The sequence below is a fragment of the Pyxicephalus adspersus genome, chromosome 10 (assembly GCF_032062135.1).
Source record: "Pyxicephalus adspersus chromosome 10, UCB_Pads_2.0, whole genome shotgun sequence".
Taxonomy (NCBI): Eukaryota; Metazoa; Chordata; class Amphibia; order Anura; family Pyxicephalidae; genus Pyxicephalus; species Pyxicephalus adspersus.
In genome coordinates this window covers 3,946,443-3,969,605 of record NC_092867.1, presented here as the reverse complement: position 1 = coordinate 3,969,605, position 23,163 = coordinate 3,946,443, and the positions used below count along the sequence as shown (strand labels likewise).

The window sequence follows — 23,163 nt, the reverse complement described above, 5'->3', positions numbered from 1 at the left end:
TAAGGGCTCTATTTATAAAACAGGGAATCAGACCTTTATCTTGGGAATCTTCCAGGTCCATGTGTTTCAATGGCAGTAATTGATTCCCACCAGGGAATGTCAGATTCCCTGTTTTATAAACAGAGCCCCGAGTGTTGTCATTTGTTATAGAATCTCAATGCAATGCTAGGAGATTCTATAATCCCTCTTTGGAATTGAAAGCTACATTTGCACCCTTGTGTTGTGGTGCAGGGAAAAAAAAAAGGGGGAAAACCCCAATTGTTGCATCTTTACCGTCGCTGAATTGTAAAGTGTCTAAAACTCACTGCACAAATTCCTCCTAAAATGTAACAATTTATAACAAACTCAGCAACTTTGTGCTCATTAAATTATCATGCGGCTATGGACATGCTGCGCTGCACAATATGTGGGCGCTATATAAATGCCACCTAATGATAAGAACAATTTTATAATAGACGTTCCATATTGCTCTAATATTTTATATCTTCGGATAAAAGTATCAGACCCTTACCTGGTGGCTTCAAGCTTTGGCAGTTTGGATCCTCATGACTATGATTTGTATTGTATGAAAAGTATTTGTCCCCTCTTGTGAACCATCTGAGTTCCTCTTTGTGGATTTCTCCCCTTTTATATTCTAGAGGCTACAGAGTAGTGATCCGGAGATAAGTGTCGGCAGCCAATAGAGGAGCAGTGTTCATATCCTCTTACACTGAATACATTCACCTGGCAATACAAAGCTGTGGCTCAGCAATACATTTACATAATGAACATTCACATTGTAAATATTGTGCCATGGTTTACTGGATTCATGTATGCACTTAAAGGGAAATGATTGTGGTTTTAATCTCACAATTATATATAAAGCTCACTGACCTTTGCAGCTGCAGGCACTGGTAAATAAATCATCCTCAAAGTTCACAATGAAAGCAGCGACCTAGGATGCACAAGTGAGAATCACCCACCAGGATGAATAGGAGTAGTATATTTTTATGATGACATGGCACAAGAAGAGATATCACTTATACCCTCCAGAGTTTTTTTTACTGGTTCTGTGTGTGCTTGTCCAACCTTTATAAAGGTGTTTAAGTCTCAGTATCTTCCCATCTCCTTCCTGTGCATCGCCTCTGTGCTTGAGTTGCAGATTGCCGGGGTAGAGGGGTTGGGATATGAAAATTGGAAAGTTTCAGCAGCAGATGAATGACTCCACAGTGCCTGCAGCTACAAAGGTTAGTGGGGTTTGTTTTAAAAAATATATGCTGTTGTTAAAGGCACAAAACTAAAAATCCATTGCATTCTTCTACGTCTGGGGTAATGCAAAAAAGAAGAGTCCTGCAAATGTTTACCAATTTTGTATCAAATCAGCTCCTTTATATTTATTTCATCGGTGTGCTTTAAACTTCAGTATCCACTAAAATTATATTTGGGTTGTCTGTCATTTAAATACATATTCTGTTTGGTCTTAAAAGCCCATTGGGCCTGATTTATTAAAACCCTCCAATCCTGGGAAGGATATAATTGATCAGTGAAGCAATCCTGGATTATATTTCTTTAAAGTCATTTGCTATTTGTTAGAAATTATTTTCAATCCTGTACCAGATCCATTCCAGGTTTGCTGGATCACCCAGCTTCACTGATGAAAGTGCATCCTCTCCAGCCTTGGAAAGCTTTAATAAATCAGCCCATTTTCTGGTTCTGCATGGACTTTTTATTGCTTTGGATCATCCAGGGGAGCAGAGTTGTTCATGTTGGTTGCAAGGCTGAAGATATCAATACAAATTATAATTCAGCAGTTTGTACATTTGTAATGTATGCAGAAATATAATATAATTATGTACAGCGCTGCATAATATGTTGGCGCTATATAAATCCTGTTTATTATTATTATTATTAATAATAATAATAATAATAATAATAATAACAGCAATAATAATAATAATAACAATAATAATAAAAATCTAATGCAACAATGTAAAGTTTCTGGGTGTTTTATAGAATAAATATGTTCAACTTCCTTAGATGAGCGCACTGAAAAATCTTTATTGTACCCTGAAAGTCGATCCCGCTATTCAGAGCGTGCGTACAAAGCTGATTTGCTAATTGAGGCAGTGGCAGCATTCTGGGGAGCGGACAGCAGTTTATATTACACGGCCGTCTGTCTATACGTGTAATCTGCATCAGAATGACGGACGAATAGAATAATCTGAGTCACAACAGCGTGCGATACCGACTCTGATTACAGCTTGCTGTAAATCGAGGCTTTGTACGGCCGAAGAGAATGTAAATCTCAGCCATGAAATTCACCGATTTGCTCCATTTTGGTCAATTAATTCTTTCATTGGGGGCATTTGTGTTATATCTGTTTATTAAATGCAAAAACTAAGATGTTGATCCTCCTAGAAATCTAGGAAGCTGATAATTGTCTGTGGCCGTGCTGCACTTTTATAAATTTGTTCCCAGCTATCTCTGAGGATTATAAAACACAAAGGACGGGGTTTAAGTAGGGTGAAAGTTTGATGAATAGGTGCTATCACCCTACAACAGGTAATATTAGGAACTGTCCTGCCACTGCCCATTTTCTTTACACATTTATATCTGACAGCGTTAGAATGTAGTAAGGGGAGGGAGATGTTGTGTAGTCGTGCTCTAGAGTGAAAAAGTTTCTCTATATGCACACAGTGACATGATCACCAGGTGAAAATAAAGGGAAAAAACTGTCCTGCCACTGGCCAATTTTTACTCCATTATATCTGACCGTTTGTTATCCCTGATGGCTGGGTGGTGTTTTCATTGGATGACAAAGTTGCTCATCCATACAAAAGGTACAATAAGTGAGCGCTGTCACCCTACAACAAGAATCATATTACTGCCAGGAAAAACATGTTAAAATAAACAGAAAAATTGTCCTGCCGCTGCCCAACTTTTATACACCTGTATCTGACTCTTAGCAAGAATACAAGAAATGGATGTATTCTGTAGTCCTGCCCTAGGGCGACAAAACTGATCCTTCCTTAATTTCTGTTATGCAAAACTCCTGGAATTTTCCCTCATAGCCATTTCTCTTCTTCTTTCATGTGGTTGTGGCATCTCTATTGTCAATATGTAAAAAGCAAGGTGTTTGAGGGTTGGGGTGTCCCATGTGTGCAAAGGATGGGGTGCTCCATATATGCCAAGGATGTAGGTGCTCTATGTGTGCCAAGAATGGTAATATTCATGTGTGTGCTGGGGGGCTTCATGTGTGTCAGGGATGAGGATGCCCCACGTATGGCAGGGATAGAAGTGCTCCATGTGTGCTAGGAATTGGGGTGCAGGGTTAGTGATCCCCCTTGTATACAATGAATGACAGACCTCCATGTATGGCTGGGATAGAAGTTCTCCATGTGTGCAGGGATGGTGGTGCTCCATATATGCAATGCATGAGGGACCTCCATGTGTGATAGGAATAGGGTGCTGTATGTGTGCTAAAGATGGGGGGCTCATTGTGTGCTAGGGGGGCTAGGTTTTTTCCATGCATGCCAGGGATGAGGGTATTCCATATGTGATGTGGTGCTTCGTGTATGCAATGCATAAGGGAGCTCCATGTGTTCCAGGGATAGGTTTTCTCCATGAGTGCCATGGATAAGAGGGGTCCATGTGTGCCAGGGATGAGGGGGCTGCATGTGTGTCAACTCTGGCTCTAGAAAGGCAGCTGAGCTACACTACCCCTTTTTGTCTCACTTAAAGCTTCATATATATATATGTTATGCTCATATTCAGTAATGTGCACATGTAACACTTCTGGGTATTTATTATTAGATGTGTGTGAAGTGTGACCATCCCTATCCATGATACACAATGCAAGGAATCATTGGGCACTCTGTTGCCCTCTAGTGTTCAGCCATATATATATATATATATATATATATATATATATATATATATATATAAATATATGATTGTGGGCTTGTTGCTCCTAATTAATTCTTAAAGTGAGGACTGTACACCTTTATTATGGTTCACAAACCTTAAGGCAAGCAATGGTATTATCAATCTTTGCATCAGTCTATATTCTATCCATCGAATAAAGATACATACACAAAGCAATGATAATTATGTTTATTTCAACTTCAAATATACATAAATATTTCTTCCTGGTTATGGTGACACATGTAACACATGGAATGTTCTGTGTTCTGAATTCATTGTTCCTGTGTCCAGATAACTGTGACAATGTTCGGCCAGCGATGGGGATTTGCAGGAGAGGAAGACAATTTTTTATGGCATGGTTACTCTATAATAACTTTGTAGGCTTCTCTTTCACCTTACTTCCTCTTGTGATCTGAAACGAGTCGGCTGTAGTCGATCTTCCCCGCTAGATCCTTGTCATAAAGAGACATGATATGATAAATGTCATCTTCATCCAGGATGATGTTGCAGAGCTTCACCACCGACCGGAACTCCGGGAGGAGGAGGTAACCGGAACCATTTGTGTCCAGTTTCTGGCAAGCCAGAAGAAGGTTTCTCCAGTCCACAATGGACAGCTGGAGGGAAGAGGAAAAGATTACCATGATGGCTGGATTCTTCATGATGATCACACTTAAGTATAATAGAAGATCAAAATTCAAGGATCAGTCCCCCTATAAGTGGTGTTATAATTGTAGTTTTGACCTGGTGGGCTAGGTCAGCCCCTGGCTTTTTTATATGATTTTTGAACTTTAGCAATGAGATCTCCCTGCCAGATCTGGCAGTTTTGGGTGTTACCGTTAACCTTTGTGTGTTCCAGCAGACCTGGGAACTGAGAGAGGGAATAGTAGAAACCTCTTATAATGGGCACAGTAGGTGTACCGACCCAGGAACCCAGCACAAAGATGGCAGGAACCCCTCATAATGGCCACAGAAGATCTATAGATCCAGTAACTCAGAGCAAGGATGGCAGGACCCCTTCACAATGGGCACAGTAGGTGTATTGATCCAAGAACCCAGCACAAAGATGGCATAAACCCCTCAATATGGGCACAAAAGGTCTACACACTTGGGAACTCAGAAAAAGGGTGGCAGGACCCCTTCACAATAGGCACAATAGGTGTATTGACCCAGGAACCTAGCACAAAGATGAAAGGGACCCCTCATAATGGGCACAGTAGGTGTATTGACCCAGGAACCTAGCACAAAGATGAAAGGGACCCCTCATAATGGGCACAGTAGGAGTACAGACCCAGAAACACAGCACAAGTACAGCAAGAAATGCTTGAAATGGGCATAACAGGTATGAAAGCCTGGGACTGAACCCTTGATATTTCACCATTTTATCATAAGAAAAAAATAGTTCCCCCCAACTTGTTTCATATTTTTACCAGTACCATCATTATCATCATTCACATACTATTCGGGATCATGTTTTTTACCTTCTGACGCAGTTTGGTGGTGATGGCATTCAGACCGTGATCCACAGGTCCTCTCGGAGGGGTCACCGGTGTGGCCGCCTTCACTCCATTCTGTTTGATTGTCAAGGTTTCGGTCCGGTAGGGCTGAAGGAACTTTACGTAGGAAATTCTGCAAAGAGAGAATAAAGAATTTGTATAGGCTCAGGAAAATATCAGAACAGTCACATTATAGGGTCGGCTTACTTGCTTGGCCCGTGTCCAAATTTAGCAGCTAAAGTGTCACATTGATGTTTGGTGAGGTCCGGGCTCAGCTCCTGTACAACATCAAGAAATTCTTCTTTGGTGACACATCCTGAATTTTGTTGGTCCAATTCATGGAAAAGTCTCCAGAGGTCAGGAAGGAGAAGCTTAACCTAAAACACAGGGAACATCACCTGTTACACACCGGAGAACAAATGTTATGGGATCCCCAAATTTCAGCAGTATACTCCCCGGACCTTTTTAGCTGGGCACACCTGGAATTTTTCAGCCGGCTGTTTTTGGCTGGTTTATGAAAAGTTGGGTCACAATACCGGGGCTGCCACCCACCTACAGCTTCTGGGGAAAATACTGGTCCAAGAAAAGACACTACTGGTGCCTCTACTTCCATATAAGTCATTTTTTTTGCAATAATTACTCTCCCTGGTGCACAGAAAACTGTACCTACCCCCTTTCTTGCCCCAGCCCATTGTCCACTGTAGGGATGTCTTGACCCAACCTTCCATACTGTATCCATGCAATGCCACGCAAGCTGAAGGAAGCAGTCATTTTGCTTAGCAAGGAAACTCCATTGTTAGTAGGGTGGTGCACTTAGGATTCCGTGGTCGAAGGACACATATATGAGGGGCATAGGAAAAGAGGGACTCTAGCTGACCACTAGGTGCAAGGTGACCAAGGCCAGGTTTGCACCTTTGAGCCTTCTTTAACCCATATAAAATAAAATTTTATTCAAGTTCTTAACCTGACCTCATATCATATATATTTACTTCTTCCATTTCTATCCATGAAGCCCTGATGAAGGAGTCCCTGAAAGGAGTTGGTTGTATCAGCAAAAAACTTGACAGTGTTTCTTACCCTTCCTCATTCATTACAAAGCTAAAAAAAAAAGTTAGATACTTCTACTTCCTCCCTGGACTTGTTTCAGGCTACAACCTTTGTTGAACATGAAGTTGTGCCGTCAGTACCACACAAGCTGAAGGAAGCAGTCACATTACCCAGCAGGGAGACCCCATGTACCTTTCTGTAACCCATGTATGTGTATGTATGCGAGAAACACTGCACAAACAGAAGATTTTATTAAAGTTGTGTTGATTTAACCTGACCTCATATCATACAAATTTATATCTTCTGCTTGTATCAATGAGGCCCTGATGAAGGGGCATTTCAGACCCCGAAACGCGTAGACTGCTGTTTTCAATCGTCTGATGCTTAAAGCTCTCCAGTTATTCTGCTGCTCCTTTTTGCCCAGAAATAGGAACTTGAAGCAGTTTCTTACCCCCCACCCAATTTAATGATTTAATGAATAAAACAAAAGTCTAAACTTTAGATATACTTAGAACTTTGAATATTTGGATTGCTTGTCAATGGGCACCGCAGGCTTTAGCTATTACTACTGAAAAAAAGTTTTCTTTTCTTAAGCAAAGTTTGAAATGAGTTGGTTGATCTAGCAATAAAATCAAATCCAGCAATAGGGTACTTCATCTTTCCTGGGTCAGTCATATTGAGGCAAAGCAACAGCTTTTGCTGCACAGAGTTGTGCCGCCAGTGCCACACTAGCTGGAGCGGGCAGTTACATTGCAAAGCAAGGAGACTCCATTCTTGGTGCTGATACCCACAGAACCCAGTGGTAACTAGGGCAAGAAAGGGCAAAGAAGATTCAGGAAAGAAGGGGGATATAGGGGAAGAGGCGCCACCAGCAAAAGAACCGTTTCTGAAGGCGGGGGTACACCTTTGAGCTTTCTCTTTCCCATGTAAATCATCAGATTTTATTCAAGTTGTGTTGACTTAGCCTGACCTCATATCATAGATATTTACCGTATTTTTCGGCGTATAAGACGCACCCAATTTTAAAGGAGGAAAATCTAGAAAAAAAAGATTCTGAACCAAATACTGTAGTAAAATATTTTATATCAACTGTATAAATTTAACAATTCATCCCCTTCTGATCACCCTGTGCCAATTCATCCCCTTCTGATCACCCTGTGCCACTTACCGTACTGTGCGTAGGATCAGCGTGCTTCCGGGATCGCAGTGCTTGCCGGCTTCTCGGAGGAGGAGGATCGCGGGGGCGCAGTGCTTGCCGGCTTCTCGTAGGAGGAGGATCGCGGGGGCGCAGTGCTTGCCGGCTTCTCGTAGGAGGAGGATCGCGGGGGCACGTGTGTCGGCTTCTCTTCGCTCGGAGCCAGGAGGAGAGGAGAGAAGAAGCACGCAGCATTGCGGGATCGCGGTATCGGGTGAGTATGAAATTTTAATTATTTTTAAAACTGTGTTCGCTGTATAAGACGAACCCACTTTTCTCCCCCAGTTTTGGGGAAGAAAAAGTGCGTCTTATACGCCGAAAAATACGGTATATCTTCCATTTCTATCCATGAAGCCCTGATGAAGGAGGCATTCAGACCCCGAAATGTGTTGCCTGTGTCAGCAATAAAACCTGACAGTGTTTCTTAGCCTTCATTGCAAAACTAACATTTAGGTATTTCTACTTCCTTCCGGGGCGGTCTCAGCCTGTGAATAGTGAGGAACTTTTGCTGCACACAGAGTTGTGCCGTCAGTGTCACACAAGCTGGAAGAGACAGTCACGTTGGTGCTTTGGTTGCCAATAAGTGACACAGGACCCAGCGATAGCCAGGGCAGGAGAGAGCAAAGGAGATTCGGGAAGGAAGGGGGTAAAAGGCATCCTAGCTGACCACCAACAAAAGGAAAAACTCTGAGGCCAAGTCTACACTTTTGACCCCATTTTCTAGAACCCATGTAAATGAATATCAAAATGTAAGAAAAACTGCACAAACGTAAGATTTTATTCAAGTTGTGTTGACTTAGCCTGATGTAATACAAATTTATATCTTCCACTTGTATCCCTAAAGCCCTGATGAAGGGGCACTTCAGACCCCGAAACGCGTAGACTGCTGTATTCAATCATCCGATGCTTAAAGCTCTCCAGTTATTCTGTTGCTCTTTTTTGCCCAGAAATAAGAACTCGAAGCAGTTTTTTTACCCCCCCCCCCATTTAATGAATAAAACAAAAAGTCTAAACTTTAGGTATACTTAGAACTTTGAATATTTGGATTGCTTGTTAATGGGCACCGCTGGCTTTAGCCATTACTACTGAAAAAAAAGTTTTCTTTTCTTAAGAAAAGTTTTGTCTTACAAGATTCTTAGTTTGAGCTAGTTTATCGGCAGGGAGTTTGGGCCCCCCCTAGAAAGGGTTAAGCTATCGCTGAGTGATCCGCATTTACAGAACAAAGCCCTGGGCCGGTCCACTTACAGCCATGATTGGCCCCAAAGTCATCTCCATTGAGTCCTGTCGCTCATTATATAACATTGGGGTCTATAACATCTCCTTCTCGGATTTCCCCTCATAAAAACCCACCCTAACCCTCAGTGGCAGATAAAAGCTCTCCATGATTAGGATCGGGGCCCTTTATTCCCAGCTCCATTAGCCGGCCCGTCAATGTCCTCCCGGGCACACTGGCACCATTGTCCTCCAATGTCCTCTTTCTCTGCCGCAGACTAATTGTGGATGAAATTGGAACGCTGTCTCGGAAGATACGAGAACCTTCCTATCAATTTATGGATGGGCCCTTCCTTTGTTATGGGAACGCCGGCAATCCATGGGCAGGGACGGATAAGACGGTAGATTCACCGTACGGGGGGGAGAAATACGGGGTCATGTGAATCTCAACAAATGTGGAATTTAGGGTTAGGAATATTGCAAAGAAATTCCTTGGAAGTCAGGCCAAATGTGTGTGGGGGAGGAGAGGGACATTATTTCTGGGATTATATCTGAGCCCTGATTGGTGCACCTGATAAGGTATGTGCTGGTTGGTTGGATGAGAGGTGCATGGACACGGCACAGAATTTTATTTTTGTGCTCTACAGTAGGGAAGGGTTATGACCTTTATATGTGGATAATTGGGGAAAGGGAAGGAAGGGGAGGGGCTCCTGTGACCTTTATTTTCCATAGACATCAATGGTATGTATTAGCCCCCCCATCCCATCCAATACTTTCTAATAAGGATGAGACATTTTGCAAAAGGCTTTCTAAAATACAGTTCAACCTTACAAGTTATTGCAAAGCCCCGGAACATGGTGTTCCCACGCAAATGGCTGGGGCTCTAATGGGAACATGTCCCAGGTGAAACAAAGGGTCATACAGTTTTAACATGTATACACCAAAAGGCAAACTCATTTTAATGCTGCTGATTCCCTGTGTGGGTTGCAATAATATTAACACTGAAATTATAGGGGGGGGGGGGTCAGAAGGACTTATGGGAACGTGAGCCATGGATAACAAAATGTAAAAATCACATAGTAATTTTTGGCAAATAAATATAATTGTGTGATACTTCCCCCATTTACTAGATTGTAAGCTCTTCGGGGCAGGGTCCACTCCTCCTTCTGTGTCACTGTCTGTCATTTGCAACCTCTATTTAATGTACAGCGCTGCATAATATGTTGGCGCTATATAAATACTCTTTATTAATAATAAAATATGAATTAAAAGCCAGAAGGGCTAAATTTGTAATTTTTTCACTTAGGTTCCCATGATGACCCCCCATTCCGATCCCCGGGGTAATATATTGCAGAGTTGAGCGCCCCCTACCTTGGTCTGCAGGAAATTTGCGATGATTTTGGTATCAGAATTCAGCTTCAGAGAGCGAATCAGGCAATCGCCATCTCCTCTCACCGGAGGGGAGATTTTAGCATTGGGAAAACACGAAGACTTGATGGAAAATCCAAAATGTCTGACGAATTGGAAATAATCCACCGTCTGGTCCTGATTCTGGATCAACGTCTTCCAGATCTTTCCGACTTCTTCTCTGGACATTTCTGGGTGAATATTACATCTGGAATGGTAAGTAGACACAAGTGTTTTCACTTTAAGCAGCATTAGTGTCATGGAGTTCTCCTATAGACAGGAAACAGACATTGGAGCCACTCTGCTGCCCTCTAGTGTCCAACTAATATAATCACAATCAAGAACATCGAGGGGCCCTATTTAGATCCACAGATGTGTAAATCTTTTCGCTTTAGGAAATACCATCATACAACAATGTATCACGATGAGAATTTCCCCCAACGACCCCGAAACTTATCAGATGCCAAATTCACCTTTTCAGTAGCTGGTACAAGCTCTCTGCTGTCATCCTCCTGGTATTCATGGGATCCATCTCATTGAAATTCCTTTCCAGAGATTCATAATTATTCTTAACGAGATTTCGGATGATTCCAGTAAGCTAAAAATATTAATAATAAAAAGTTTACCGCTGACAACTCTTCAATCTAAAACATTTCCTGTTCATAGAATGATGAATATTGCCAAGCGTGATAGAGATGAGTGAATTAAAAATCCTAATTGGATTGGTTTATTATTCACTGTGTCTGGCGAATATTATACACCCATTGTAAAGGTGAATTAGGTTCCGCCTATAGAGAATTCTGATTGGTCCCCGCTTCCCCTTCATTAAGAATCCCACTTAAAGGTCACCGCAGGTCATAGAGCAATAATTCCTCCCCTTTATAGTGACATCAAATAGGCACGGGTGACCCAAGAAACCAACCAGAGGGGGGCGCTGTAACGTTAATCAAACTTGATTCACATGAAGGAATTTTAAAAAACTGCAGCATAGAATGCACTATATGATGAAGGGCAGGCAGGGCTAATGTCAGGGTGGGTGGGGGCAAAGGGTACTTCTGTACTTGGCCCTAGTCAAAAAAGCAATGCAGAACGTATACTTAATATGGGGCCCAGGAATTTCTGATGGGTAGGTATTAAATTTTGTGTAAGTACTGCACCCTAAGTGCACCTTATGACATTAGATTTGTTAACAGACCACAGCAGCTGCAGCTCTCGCTGCTTTATTGAATTCACTATATTAAGAAGAGGGCAATTGCACCTTCCCATTGGCTCTGAGCCCCTAATATATCACACATATTAAGGAATTGTTTTTTATCTTTCACCTGCTCCACGCTCCTCGCCGCGGGGTTTTCATTCTTTCCATTATCACGGAGTTAATTCATTGATTTCCATTTCTGGCTGCAGTCGGTGAGAATGGTTTTATTTCCGCCCCACAGACTCATCTTCTCATCCCTGTACAGAGAGATAAGAATATAATCCATAAATGTGAACTACCGATTAGACAGAATTCACTTATTTCCAAAAATCCTCCACTGACCCCATTGCACAATTCAGCCAATCAGAAGGAGTTTCTATTATAATATACCACCCCAACCAGTCCATAGGAATTCCACATGGATCTACATACTCCATGCAAAGAGTGTCATTGGTGGTAAATGGATTCCAAAAATCACTGTTGCAAGGGTAATGTTCTACACAATTGTAACAAATATGTATAACAGATGGCACTGATGTATTCTAACGTCCATGCAACTTTTTTATCTGGGCATTGTGTATCATAAACAATTTTACATACAGTACTTTATTATATATATATATATATATATATAAACTGCAGTTCTTAACCCTGACCAGCAGATGGCAGTGTCTCCCCACTTTCTGCACACAACACGTGACAGTCACAATGGTTACTTTGTATCAATCTCCATAAATATAAATCCTGCAGATAAAACTTTCTTCATCTGCCAATCAAACGACAGCGATCTCTAATCTCTCAGAAATGGTTTGCAATTTCATTTCTTACCGGCTATCAAACTTGGCCATGAAGTCCAGGTATCTGATGGCTCCGTGATGATCCTCTGGAATTCTCTCCAGTAAGAAGGCAAATTCTTCATCCGTCAACTTTATACAGAACCTGGGGTCAGACAGAGAGCATGAGGTTTTCTGAGTCTGAGCAGCTTAAAGTGAACCTGTCATAGAGGTAAAGCTTCTCCAAGAAAAAGCAGAACTTAAAGTGGAACCCTAGACTGTAGTCTTTTTGATTTTGGATAAATCTAGGAAGGGTTATAGCAGTGTTTCTCGGCCTTTATAACATGGGGCAACCCTTAAAAATAATTTTCAGTTTTTTAGGGAACCCCTTCTATAACTACTATATCCACAGCTCACAGTATAATAATGCATTAGTCGGAATGCCTCTTACATTGCTGGCCAAGGGGAAGAATTTCACCCCTATAGATGGCCAAAAAGACCATTGGTGTTAATTTGACCTGAGAGGCACACATTTCCCATTACTCAAAGAACCCCCTCTGTTGAGAAACACTGGGTTAGAGCCTTGGCCAGAATATGTTTGCTTCCAAAATCCCAATTTAGAAAATGTTCTAGTTTTTGTGTAACAGTTATCAACTTTGTTTCTCTTTATTCGGGACAGTAAGTGAAGAGGTTTGACCCCAGGGGGGGCAGAATAACCCTGACAGTGGTTCTAACCATTCCCACTTCATTCATAATGCTCTCTTAACATTAGAGAGCCCCCTTGTGACCACGAGAAGAACAGCACCCACCTGGAGACAGGTAAGTATACAAAAAAATTAAACATTTCCTGCTATATTTGTTTTAAGCCATTGATGTATGCCCCCTTGTTTAACTTTGGTTGTCCCCACCTCACCCCCACAATGTCTGTATTTCTCTTAAAAATCAATAAAATTATTGAAATATAAAAAAGTAAAATATACTTCATGATAGTTGGGGTAATTGGCTGCCAGGGTTTCTGAGCCCTATCTATTTCTACCTTTCTTTTGCCCAATCCCATAATTCTCCCCCACCATCACCGTTTGCCCGGGGAAACCATGTTAAATATCCAGCACATTTAAATACGAGGTGGTTTCTAAACATCCCATTATATGACAGGTTCCCTTTATTTTATATCAATACATTACCTCCTCTCCAAGATTCATCTGAAGTCTTGCTGACTGATCACATTTATTTTATTGGTATCGGCTTTCCTGGAAATAAAACACATTGGATTGCGAGATTTAACCTGTAACAATGAGATGTGATTGGATGATTTGTATCAAGGTGATCTAATGGGGAAAACATTCACATAGCAATTCATCTTGTACATGATATACATATTAGGAGGGGTCTGATATGCTCACACTGGTATCTTCCACCTGATACATGAACCTGACATTGAATTGTATTTATTATTCTCACCTGAACTCATCAAGGAGGGCGCTGAAGTCGGCATGAAAATAACGCAGCAGTTTGCCCTCAATGGTGCCAGTGGTGGACGCTGAGTTCAGAGATCTCCGGTCCGCTGCCCTGCACAAAATACACAACAGCTCCATTAGTGTGAATTCTATTTGCTGAATGTTTTACCATTTCACAGAAAGTTCTCTGAATGTGAAAAGCTTGGGGCTAAAAACTGCTTGGGAAAATGATAACTTTTACCTTTGCAAGAAAGCAAAATATTGAAGAGGACCCCAAGTCAATGGTAGAAGCTGGAGAGGTAAAAATCTCAGTTATTTGGAGATCCATGGGACCTGTGCATTGAGTTCTACTGTCAGAATAGCTGCTGTGTGTATTATGAGGAGCTCCTGACATTTCTGCAATGAGCCACAGGGTATGAAGAGCTGCTGTGGCCATTACGAGGGGCTCCCACCATCCCCATACTGAGTTCCTAGGTATGTACACCTGTTGTGCCCATTACTAAGGGTTCCCGCCATGAGTAGGCTGAGTTCCAAGGTCTACATACCTACTGTGTCTATTATGAGTGGTCCACCACCATCCTCATGCTTATTTCCCAGGTCAGTACACCTGATGTGCCCAATATAAGGGGTTCCCACCACCCTGTACTGAGTTCCTAAATTTGTACCCCAGCTGTGCCCATTATGAGGAGCCCCACCATCCTTGTGCTGAGTTCTTGGGTTTATACACCTGTGCCCAATATGAGGGGTTCCCACCACCCTGTACTGAGTTCTTAGGTTTGTATATCTGTTGTGCCCATTATGCGCAATCCCTGCCATGCTTATGCTGCGTTCCTGGGTCTGTACCCAAGCTGTGCCCATTATGAGTGGTCCACGATTATCTTTGTGCTGAGTTCCCAGGTCAGTACACTTGCTGTGCCCATTATAAGTGGTCTAACACCATTCTTGTGCTTAGTTCCCAGGTTGGTCCATTATGATGGATACCCACCACCCTGTGCTGTGCATCGTTCATAAGCTGAGTTCCTGGGTCTGTACACTGCTGTGTCAATTATCAGGTATTGGTACAATTCTCTCTCTCAGTTCCCAGGTTTGCTTAACACACGACGGTGGATGGGAACACCCAAAACTTCCAGGTGTGCAGGAACAGCTCCAGGGATTATGGCAGGAAGATCATATAAGATGCCAGGGGCTGACCTACCCCACCAGGCCTAACCTACAACACCATATATGTGGACTGATCTCTGAATTTCCTTCTTCTATTATACTTCAGCCTGACCATCCAAACCAGTTAAGCTCAACATGTGGGTTCCCACCATTCCTGCTGTTTTTTAATAATCATATTAGGAGGAGCTGGGATCCCCAACATGGTCATGAATAATAACAGTGAGGCCTCGTAGTTGCAATGCATAGCGCCATAGGGGCTGATTCCTTTCAACCAATACAACCCATCAATCTATTTCTCATGTTGCAATTTTTGAACCACTGAAATATTTCTCCAAAAGGTTACTCCAACCTGTTTCCTTGTTTGCTCAGCATCTTATGGGCCAGTCCACTCTTCTTTCTTGTCTGGAGACGTTGGAGAAAGTCCACATATTCCACATCTGGGGAATTCTCATCTAGACCACAACGAGCCAGAAAATGACCCAGCTGGTCCTTGGTGAGGTGGAGCTGAAACTTCTCCAAAACTTGAAGGAAATCATCTCTGGAGACCTGGAGGAAAATCACATTATTGCTGTGTATATGTCGTGTTTCTCCCTATTACCAATTCCATGCTGTCAAAGGACCGCAACACAAATTTTTTAGAGACACCTACCAGATTTTTATAACTTTATGATTCCCTATTGGTCAAAGGGTTCTGGACACCTGACTATCGCACTTGGATCTTATTGGTCATCAAATTCCCAAACCTTGGCCATTAATATAGAGCTGGCCCGTCTGTGGCTATACCATTCTTTGCTCTTCTGGGAAGGCTTCCACAAGATTTTAGAGGGTGTCTGTGGGGATTTGCCCCATTTCTGAGGTCAGGTGCTGATGTTGGGGGAGAAGATCCAGCTCACCATTCCAATTCATCGCAAAGGTGTTCAGTAGAGTTGAGGTCAGGGCTCTGTGCAGGACACTCAAGTTCCTCTTCACCAATCTGGTGACGACATGTCTTTATGGAGCTGGATTTGTACCCCGGGGTACAGTGTTTGGGGAACAGAAAAGGGTCATCACCAAACTGTGACACCAAAGCTGGAAGAGCACAATTGTCTGCAAGGTCTTTGTATGATGGAGTAGCCTCAAAACCCTCCAGGAAATAGTGACTTCCTACCAGCCAACCACGAGATCAAACTCAGGACCTTGAGTTCTTGTAAGATCAATTTTTATACGGCTGACCTATCCTGCTTGATCATTATTTTAAAAGGAGTTCATGACACTGTCCAGGAAACACAATCTGAAATATTTTATAACATTGTCCTTAAGCTTCCACATGACTTGGAAACTTGATCAAAAAGAACCAACACCAACTCACCCTGTGGGTCCCCCCCGGATCACACAACAATAATTCAGCCATCATGGCCCGGGCTCCCTCTCTGAATCTCTCCTTCAACCACTTCTCAATACTAATAGACAGCTTCCTTTCATTTCTTGTCTGCGATCCGATTCTTGTGCTCATTTCTGGCAAAACAAAATGCATTATAAGTGTATTGGAGTTACTCGTTTACACCCTCTTGGAGCAGAATATAGAACATGAGTGCAATATTTTGGGACTTTTGTCTAATGGATGATCAATTGGAATATTGATCAGTTGGGCTTCCTATGGTATATAGTTCCATATTTTCTTAACTGTGTTTCACAAATATATTTTTTAGCCTCAATAGAATGCTCTTAGTTTCCTGACACACCTCTTTTATAGGGGTCATTTACATTTACTGCTGAATGGTAATAAACCAAAAGGTTTCCCTAGACCGGATATGGAGGTCAGACATGCAAATTCCATCCAACCACCTACTGACTACAGGAAGCTTTAATATGAACAGGAGCTGAGCATTTCCATTTATACAACGGCAGGGAATGCCAGCACTGGTTAGCTCAATGTCTGTTCCCCTTAATTAATATTAAACAGGATTTATATAGCGCCAACATATTGCACAGCGCTGTACAATAAATAGGGATTGCAAATGACAGACAGATACAGACAGTGAGACAGGAGGAGAGGACCCTGGCCCGAAGAGCTTACAATCTAGGAATTCTGTGATCTGTCCATTGTTTTCTAGGTCATCCTATTATGACCGCAATGTATTTGTAATTTAGTTGGCCATAAATAGTCTTACAGGCAACCAGGTGAGCAAATACCAGATCCCAGCACTGCTTCTGCTCATACTGTGCGTGGAATTCTCAGTACATTAATCCTGTATATCTCAAAAACATTTTTTATTAACCATCATTAGAAACGGTTAAATATGCAATTTGCAGTTTCTGGATCAAAGTCTGGAAAAATGATATACTGGTGATTTCACGACAATTCCCATCTTGACCCATTCGACTCCACATGTCACAGACTCCATACAATTGCTTGACCAGTTTAGGTTATTACTATAGTATGGATTCACAATGTTTTACACCTTTCATCACTCTTGATAAATCAGCCTTTATGGTGAATGCACACAGGTGACTGAATACTTGGTGGTTGTAAATTCTATTGAGTCTCCCAAAAGCTTACTAGAGCTGAGGAAGCCACTTGGATTGGAGTAGCGAAACGTTGTCAATATTACAGAACAAGTCCGGGTGAATGGCACCTAGTACAGTGAATGCCATGACCTGGGGACATTAGCTTGCACATACACATAATCTTTTTATGTTTTCCTACATACTTAGCTCTCCGCTGCTTTTAGACACTTTTTGGAGTCCGGAGAGCAGCACGCTCCGATCTTCATGTAAAGCCTGAGCAGCCTTTGCTCCTAGATGACGCCGCAGGGCTTCAATCCCCAGAATCCCGCTGTCTTCTCTGACGTATCTTGAAATGAAAAATATACTAATAATATACTAATAAAATATAATATATATGATAGTGATACTCATAGGGGACCATTGCTATTGGCTGGTTTTATATAAAGCTGGCACTACTGACTTGCTGTTGGCCCAGGCTGACATATATACTCCGGTGTGTCTCAATCTTTTTAATATTGGGGAATTCTTGAAAAAAATTTCAGTTTACTATATTTACAGCTCACAGTATATTAGTTCGGGGGTCAGTGGGAATAATTCCTCAAGCATTGCTGGGCATTGTCACCCTTACAGATAGCCAAAAGATCACTGGTGTCAGTTAAAGTAAGGGGTACAAACTGTTTATTGCTCAAGAAACCCCCAACAACCTCTGAAGAAACCCTGGTTGACAAACACTGATCTAACCAATGAGTGGAGAATGTTAAAGCCTCGGCCAAGGGCCAGCTCCATATTAATGGCCGTGGTGCTGGAATATGAATATTAAAGGTCCACAACCCATTGGCCTATAGCCAGCCAATTTAGGTTTACTTTCCAATGATCAGTCTATAAGTAAGATTCACTCAAATTAAAAAAAATGTGCGGGGGTGTGGTGGTCTTCACAAAAACAGTGCAGTTGGCTCTAAAATGAAATCTCAGGAACCAATAAAAACCTGAACAAGTTTATATTCCTTGAAGAACAAAAATGAAAAAGAAGTGTGACCAGTTCCAAAATTTGGTGTGTGTGCATACAGCCAGGAGCGGGGGTCTTACCGGTGCCACAATTTCCTGAACTCTTCCTCGGTCATTGATACACCCAGCTTAGACAGGGAGCTGCGGAACTCAGATGAGGTCAGAGAATCCTTCGGGAAAAACGTCAGAAAATCAAAATATCTGCAAAAAGGTTTAAGATTCAAAAGGACCAAGTGTGGGTTATCCTGGTACAGGAATAATAGAAAGATTAATAGAATGAGAACAGGTAAGAAAAGAAGAAATAATGAATAACAGGAGCAATGGAAAGGATGAGAACTTCTTTTATTTTAGTGTTACTTTGCATTCGACACAATATTAAATGGATACTTGACCATTCTGCCCCCCACTGTGAGTTTGCCGAGGCGTCTGACATCACATCCAAAATGGCATCACCCAGAAGCTGATTTTACAAGTAAATCGCACATATAAAATATGCTAAAACAATGCCCTGGGTGGGAAGACACTGTAGGTAGGTGGCAGTCCCTACGTTTCAAAAACAGTCGGATAGTTACCGAAAAGTGCTGGGTGGTGCGCCCAGCTAAAAAGGGCCGGGGAGAACTCTGTTAATAGAATGTAAATTGTTATGGGAAGACTGTTATTGAAATCAATGATTTGGCCACACGCTCTCTTTAAGAATAGAAACCTTGGAGCTGGGAAGAGCAATAAAGAGCAATCAGACCTCAGAAATCTCTTGCTCTTATCTTGCCGTAATTAAGATTCTAGTCAACTTTCCTCAGAGCCACCGCTGAAATAATGAGCTCTGTGTGCCGGGTGCCAAAATAATGCCAGCAGTCCCTCTCAGAAGAGTTTAATAATCCACTCCAGTCTATGGATAGCAGATGTGATAGGAGAGAGATGGAGAGACACTCCAGGGAAGGTCGGGTTTCTATCATCTTCCAGTTAGTGGAGGATAATGCTGAATACAATATTATTCAAGTAGGTGCACCCATATGGTGGCCTATGTTTGTTCAATGGGTGTTGGTGCTGACATTGTAGTCTGCACCAGGGGAGCATATTATAGGGTGATAATGCAGGAGCACTATTGGGGGATAGTATTTTATGGCAGGATCAATAGGGATTATATTTATTGAAATTGCATAATTGAAAATACTGGAAATACTTTTAATCTTACAATAAAGCCCAACATTGTTAAAGCAAATCAAGTTGATAAGTGAATGGGACCATCAGTCATAGGTGACCATGTGACTTTCACAACAGGAAGAACAAAAGATGCCAAAACACATTTCCCAGCATCCCTGTTAGACATTAAATATTTTGTATTTTTGAGTTATGTTGGGTCACTTGCTGTGCCCTAATGATATTCCATACAAGCAAATACAGTCCAATTTTTATTTGTATTTGTTTACATGATATATCATTATCCAACGTCTGCAAAATTTTCCAGGAAAGGGAAAAATATATATTTAACATATCATTCACATCTGTCACTTGAACTTATCCTTAATGATATTCACCAGCAGATGGCGCTGTGTCCTCATGTCCGGTGGGCAAAGCTTGTTAAACATTTTACATGAGGAAACAGTGCCCCATGTGTCTAAATGAATAAAAACAACTTGTAGTCACAGGAGGCGAGTAATTTAATTACAAGACTTCAACATGTTAACAGGCAACTAAACAGCAGGGGAGGTTCTGCCTTTGTGGTTGGTACACAGCTACAGCCAATCACAGCTACAAAATAGGGTTTTCTGAATTCATAAAGTTCAACAAGGTAATTCTTATCATTTACATTCATATCGCTAATATCATTTATTTTTCATTATTCACATTTGATACAACAGGAGCCTCGTTGTCACCTGTTATTTGCTATGTCCTTGAGCTCCAGGTGAACCTTGTGGGCGGTCCTTACAGCTGTCTTTTGTTTCCTTTTCATGGGGTCCAACCAGTCTGGAGGGTTTTTATTTTCTTCCAGCTTAAAGTGATCATAGAATGACTCAAACGTGATGATAGGTTTTTCATCCAGCCGTAACCTGCAGAATGACATTCACAGGAGGGAGATTATTTGCATTTGGGGGCGTGGCCTTTAATTAGAAAAGAAATTAAAGTAAATGAGACAAAATCTGCCACGATCTCACATTCTAGCGCTGGTCCTGATTTGGGGTAATGAGGACTTTACCCTGGTGGTACCTGTTATCAGCTCAACTTCCAAACCCTAACAGGAACTTACAAGGTGCCTCAACCTACTCTGTGCTAATTAAGCAGGTTGGTGCCAGTTGTCTTCATGTCAACCTCCTAGCCATGACAATAGCTGACCCACTCTGACTGGGCTCCTGAGCTGTCAATGAGTTGTCACTGAGAGCCATCAACCACTAAAAATATCAGCTGATGGCTCTTAAAGGAGAAGGGGGTGGGGCTAATGAAAGACTTTCCCAGGGTTGGAGGGGTAATACATGCAGTAATATGATGCTTACCTGCCCAGGAGATGCTGAAACTGGATTCTACTAATAAACCGGCCGAGGAAAACAGTTAGGATCACCAGTAGAGCTTCCCTTAAAGAGAGACAAAGTCATATCCTGGCATTGCATATATGAGCAGTCTTTTTTTAAAAGTTAGGTATTTTGTATTTTAAGGTTGATTATGATATTCACCAGCAGATGGTGCTGTGTCCTCATGTAGAGTGTGTGACAAACTCTAATAATGTTTCTGATTTTTATACATTTTACACAGCACCATCTAGTGGTATGACCAAAGTATAAACCAATATTCTTTTTCTAAAAGTATTTTCATATTAAAAAAAATCAGTTAATACTCAAGTATATACAGTAAATGTTTTGGAAGTGTGACCTTGGATAAAGGCTGAAAAAAAGATGACTCTACTAATCCATAGAGAATAAATGAAAAGTAGTAGTGTGACCTCTAACTATAAATATGATAAGTATATCTAAAGGTAGGTCCACTGTACAGAGCCACGGAGGTTAGAATAAGCCTAAATCCAATATAAATCAAGATGTTTTCTGTTTCTATTTATTACAAACGTTCTCTTTGTTTCAGGTGACTCTGTAATCCATAGAATAGCTGACAGATCTGGGCAGTGAATGTGCTGAGTTGTCTGGTTTTGTGATTCCAGATGGTGAATATAAAAGTATATGTGTTAGCAAGACTATAAATACCTGGTTACTCTTCCTCGGCCTTCTGGGTCATGAGACAAGAACAGTCTTTTCAGGTCATAATATCCTCCCGCATTTATCTTCTCCAGCAACTGGAACTCAAGCTGAAAGCAGAACCCAGAAACAATGCAGCCACATTCTATTCATAGCTTTATGAGCGCACATTTTCCTGCTCCAGACACGGACGAATTAATGGAAACCCACTGATAGCAGAGACAGAATTCCAAGTAGCCCATGGTGTCGGTAAACCAGGGCAAGGGGCAACATTCACATGATCCGCCTTACCAGTCTGGTTTTATTTTAGCTTTTAAAAAAGTGGGGAGGGGACGAAACATCCATCAGGCTTTAAAGTCTCCTTGAAAAGACTTTCAATTTCTGTTTATAAGACACAACAGGAAGTGAGGGGAAATCACTCAAAAGTCAGGGATAATCCCCTTCTAGTTGCCAGAACCAGATTTGCCCTCACCCCATCCCTCTATACAAATTACCCCCCCCCCCAACAGAATTAAAACAGGACAGGGGCTCAAACTCTTCCCCACCCCATTCCAACATTTTAAGTGAATTATGATTGGTTTCTTTATTGACTGGGGTTGAGTGAAAATATTTTTCCATTAAAACTAAAAAATAATTAAATTTCCTAATGTTTTCATATTTTAATAATTCAGTTCATAACTTTTATAGTTAGATATATTTGAAATATTGCATACAAATATATTAGCCACTAGAGGGAGCTCTTGGCTACTATTCACATTTACCAGGGAAAGCCCAGCTGCTTTGGTGAAAAAAAAAGGTTGTTTGTTAGCGGAGCTCAGTAGCTCAATCACCCCTAAAATTGCACTTTTCACTGAGCCCATCCTCATCCTCAGAGGGCAAATGAGCCATCCCAGCACCCCCACCCCCCTTCCCAGGGTTTGGGGCAATAAAAGTCAGGTACCCACTGGGGCAAGGATGAGCTGGGTCATTGTTGGAAGGAAGTCGCTAGAAGGTCACAAACAGGACAGGTAAATACAAAAAAAAGGGGGGGTAAGAAGCCCTCCACCACTAGTGGGCAGCACTGCCAGGAGTGACAATGTACTACTGTAGGCAGGGGCAGTGTTGTCACTATCCTAGGAAGTGCCTGACCCTTATGGCAGGATCAACATGGATTTTTTCAAAGAAATTCCGAGATTTAAACATTTTAGAAGTTACTTTATAAACAACCAATCTGATTGGTCAAAAGTCTCAAAAGAGACATGTTTCCGATTGGATGTACTTGATCACGTGATATGAAGGGGTTGATTTATAAAGTAGTGGATCTGACATTCACTGGTGCAAAATCAATTATTGCTATTGAAACACGTGGACCTGGAAGATTCTCCAACAAGGTGAACTTCACATTCACTTCTTTATAAACTTTTGATCAATTTTTATCAACAAGCATGATCTATTCAGTCAATCACAACCCAAAACTTGCTGTTGGCTGCTGCATTCACTTTAAATTCACCCAAAATTCAATAGTTTTAGTAGATTGGATGTGAAAATCTGCCCATGCAATGAACCCTCCGGTTACCTCTTCACTTTGGTTTTCCAGCTGGGATTTGGAAGTTGTCGTCTCTTCCTTCTTATTTGTGTTTCGCTCCCAAAATTTCCTGTCTGGGGGGGGG

General features: G+C 41.7%; 1 protein-coding gene across 1 annotated transcript in view; it reads right to left on the bottom strand.

Moving 5' to 3' along the window:
- Positions 1-11,604: 11,604 nt before the first annotated feature.
- The window catches only part of LOC140339465 (EF-hand calcium-binding domain-containing protein 6-like), a 13,907-nt gene continuing 2,348 nt past the window's right edge, over positions 11,605-23,163 (bottom strand). The window contains exons 2-13 of the mRNA XM_072424193.1: positions 23,070-23,152; positions 21,524-21,624; positions 20,825-20,902; positions 20,210-20,383; positions 18,417-18,536; positions 17,534-17,676; positions 16,192-16,337; positions 15,193-15,389; positions 13,687-13,794; positions 13,410-13,475; positions 12,281-12,391; positions 11,605-11,709 (exon numbers count right to left, since the gene is read on the bottom strand). Of these exons, the coding sequence (XP_072280294.1) occupies positions 13,424-13,475; positions 13,687-13,794; positions 15,193-15,389; positions 16,192-16,337; positions 17,534-17,676; positions 18,417-18,536; positions 20,210-20,383; positions 20,825-20,902; positions 21,524-21,624; positions 23,070-23,152 (1,202 nt within the window). The 3' untranslated portion in view covers positions 11,605-11,709; positions 12,281-12,391; positions 13,410-13,423. The remainder of the gene's footprint in view (positions 11,710-12,280; positions 12,392-13,409; positions 13,476-13,686; positions 13,795-15,192; positions 15,390-16,191; positions 16,338-17,533; positions 17,677-18,416; positions 18,537-20,209; positions 20,384-20,824; positions 20,903-21,523; positions 21,625-23,069; positions 23,153-23,163) is intronic.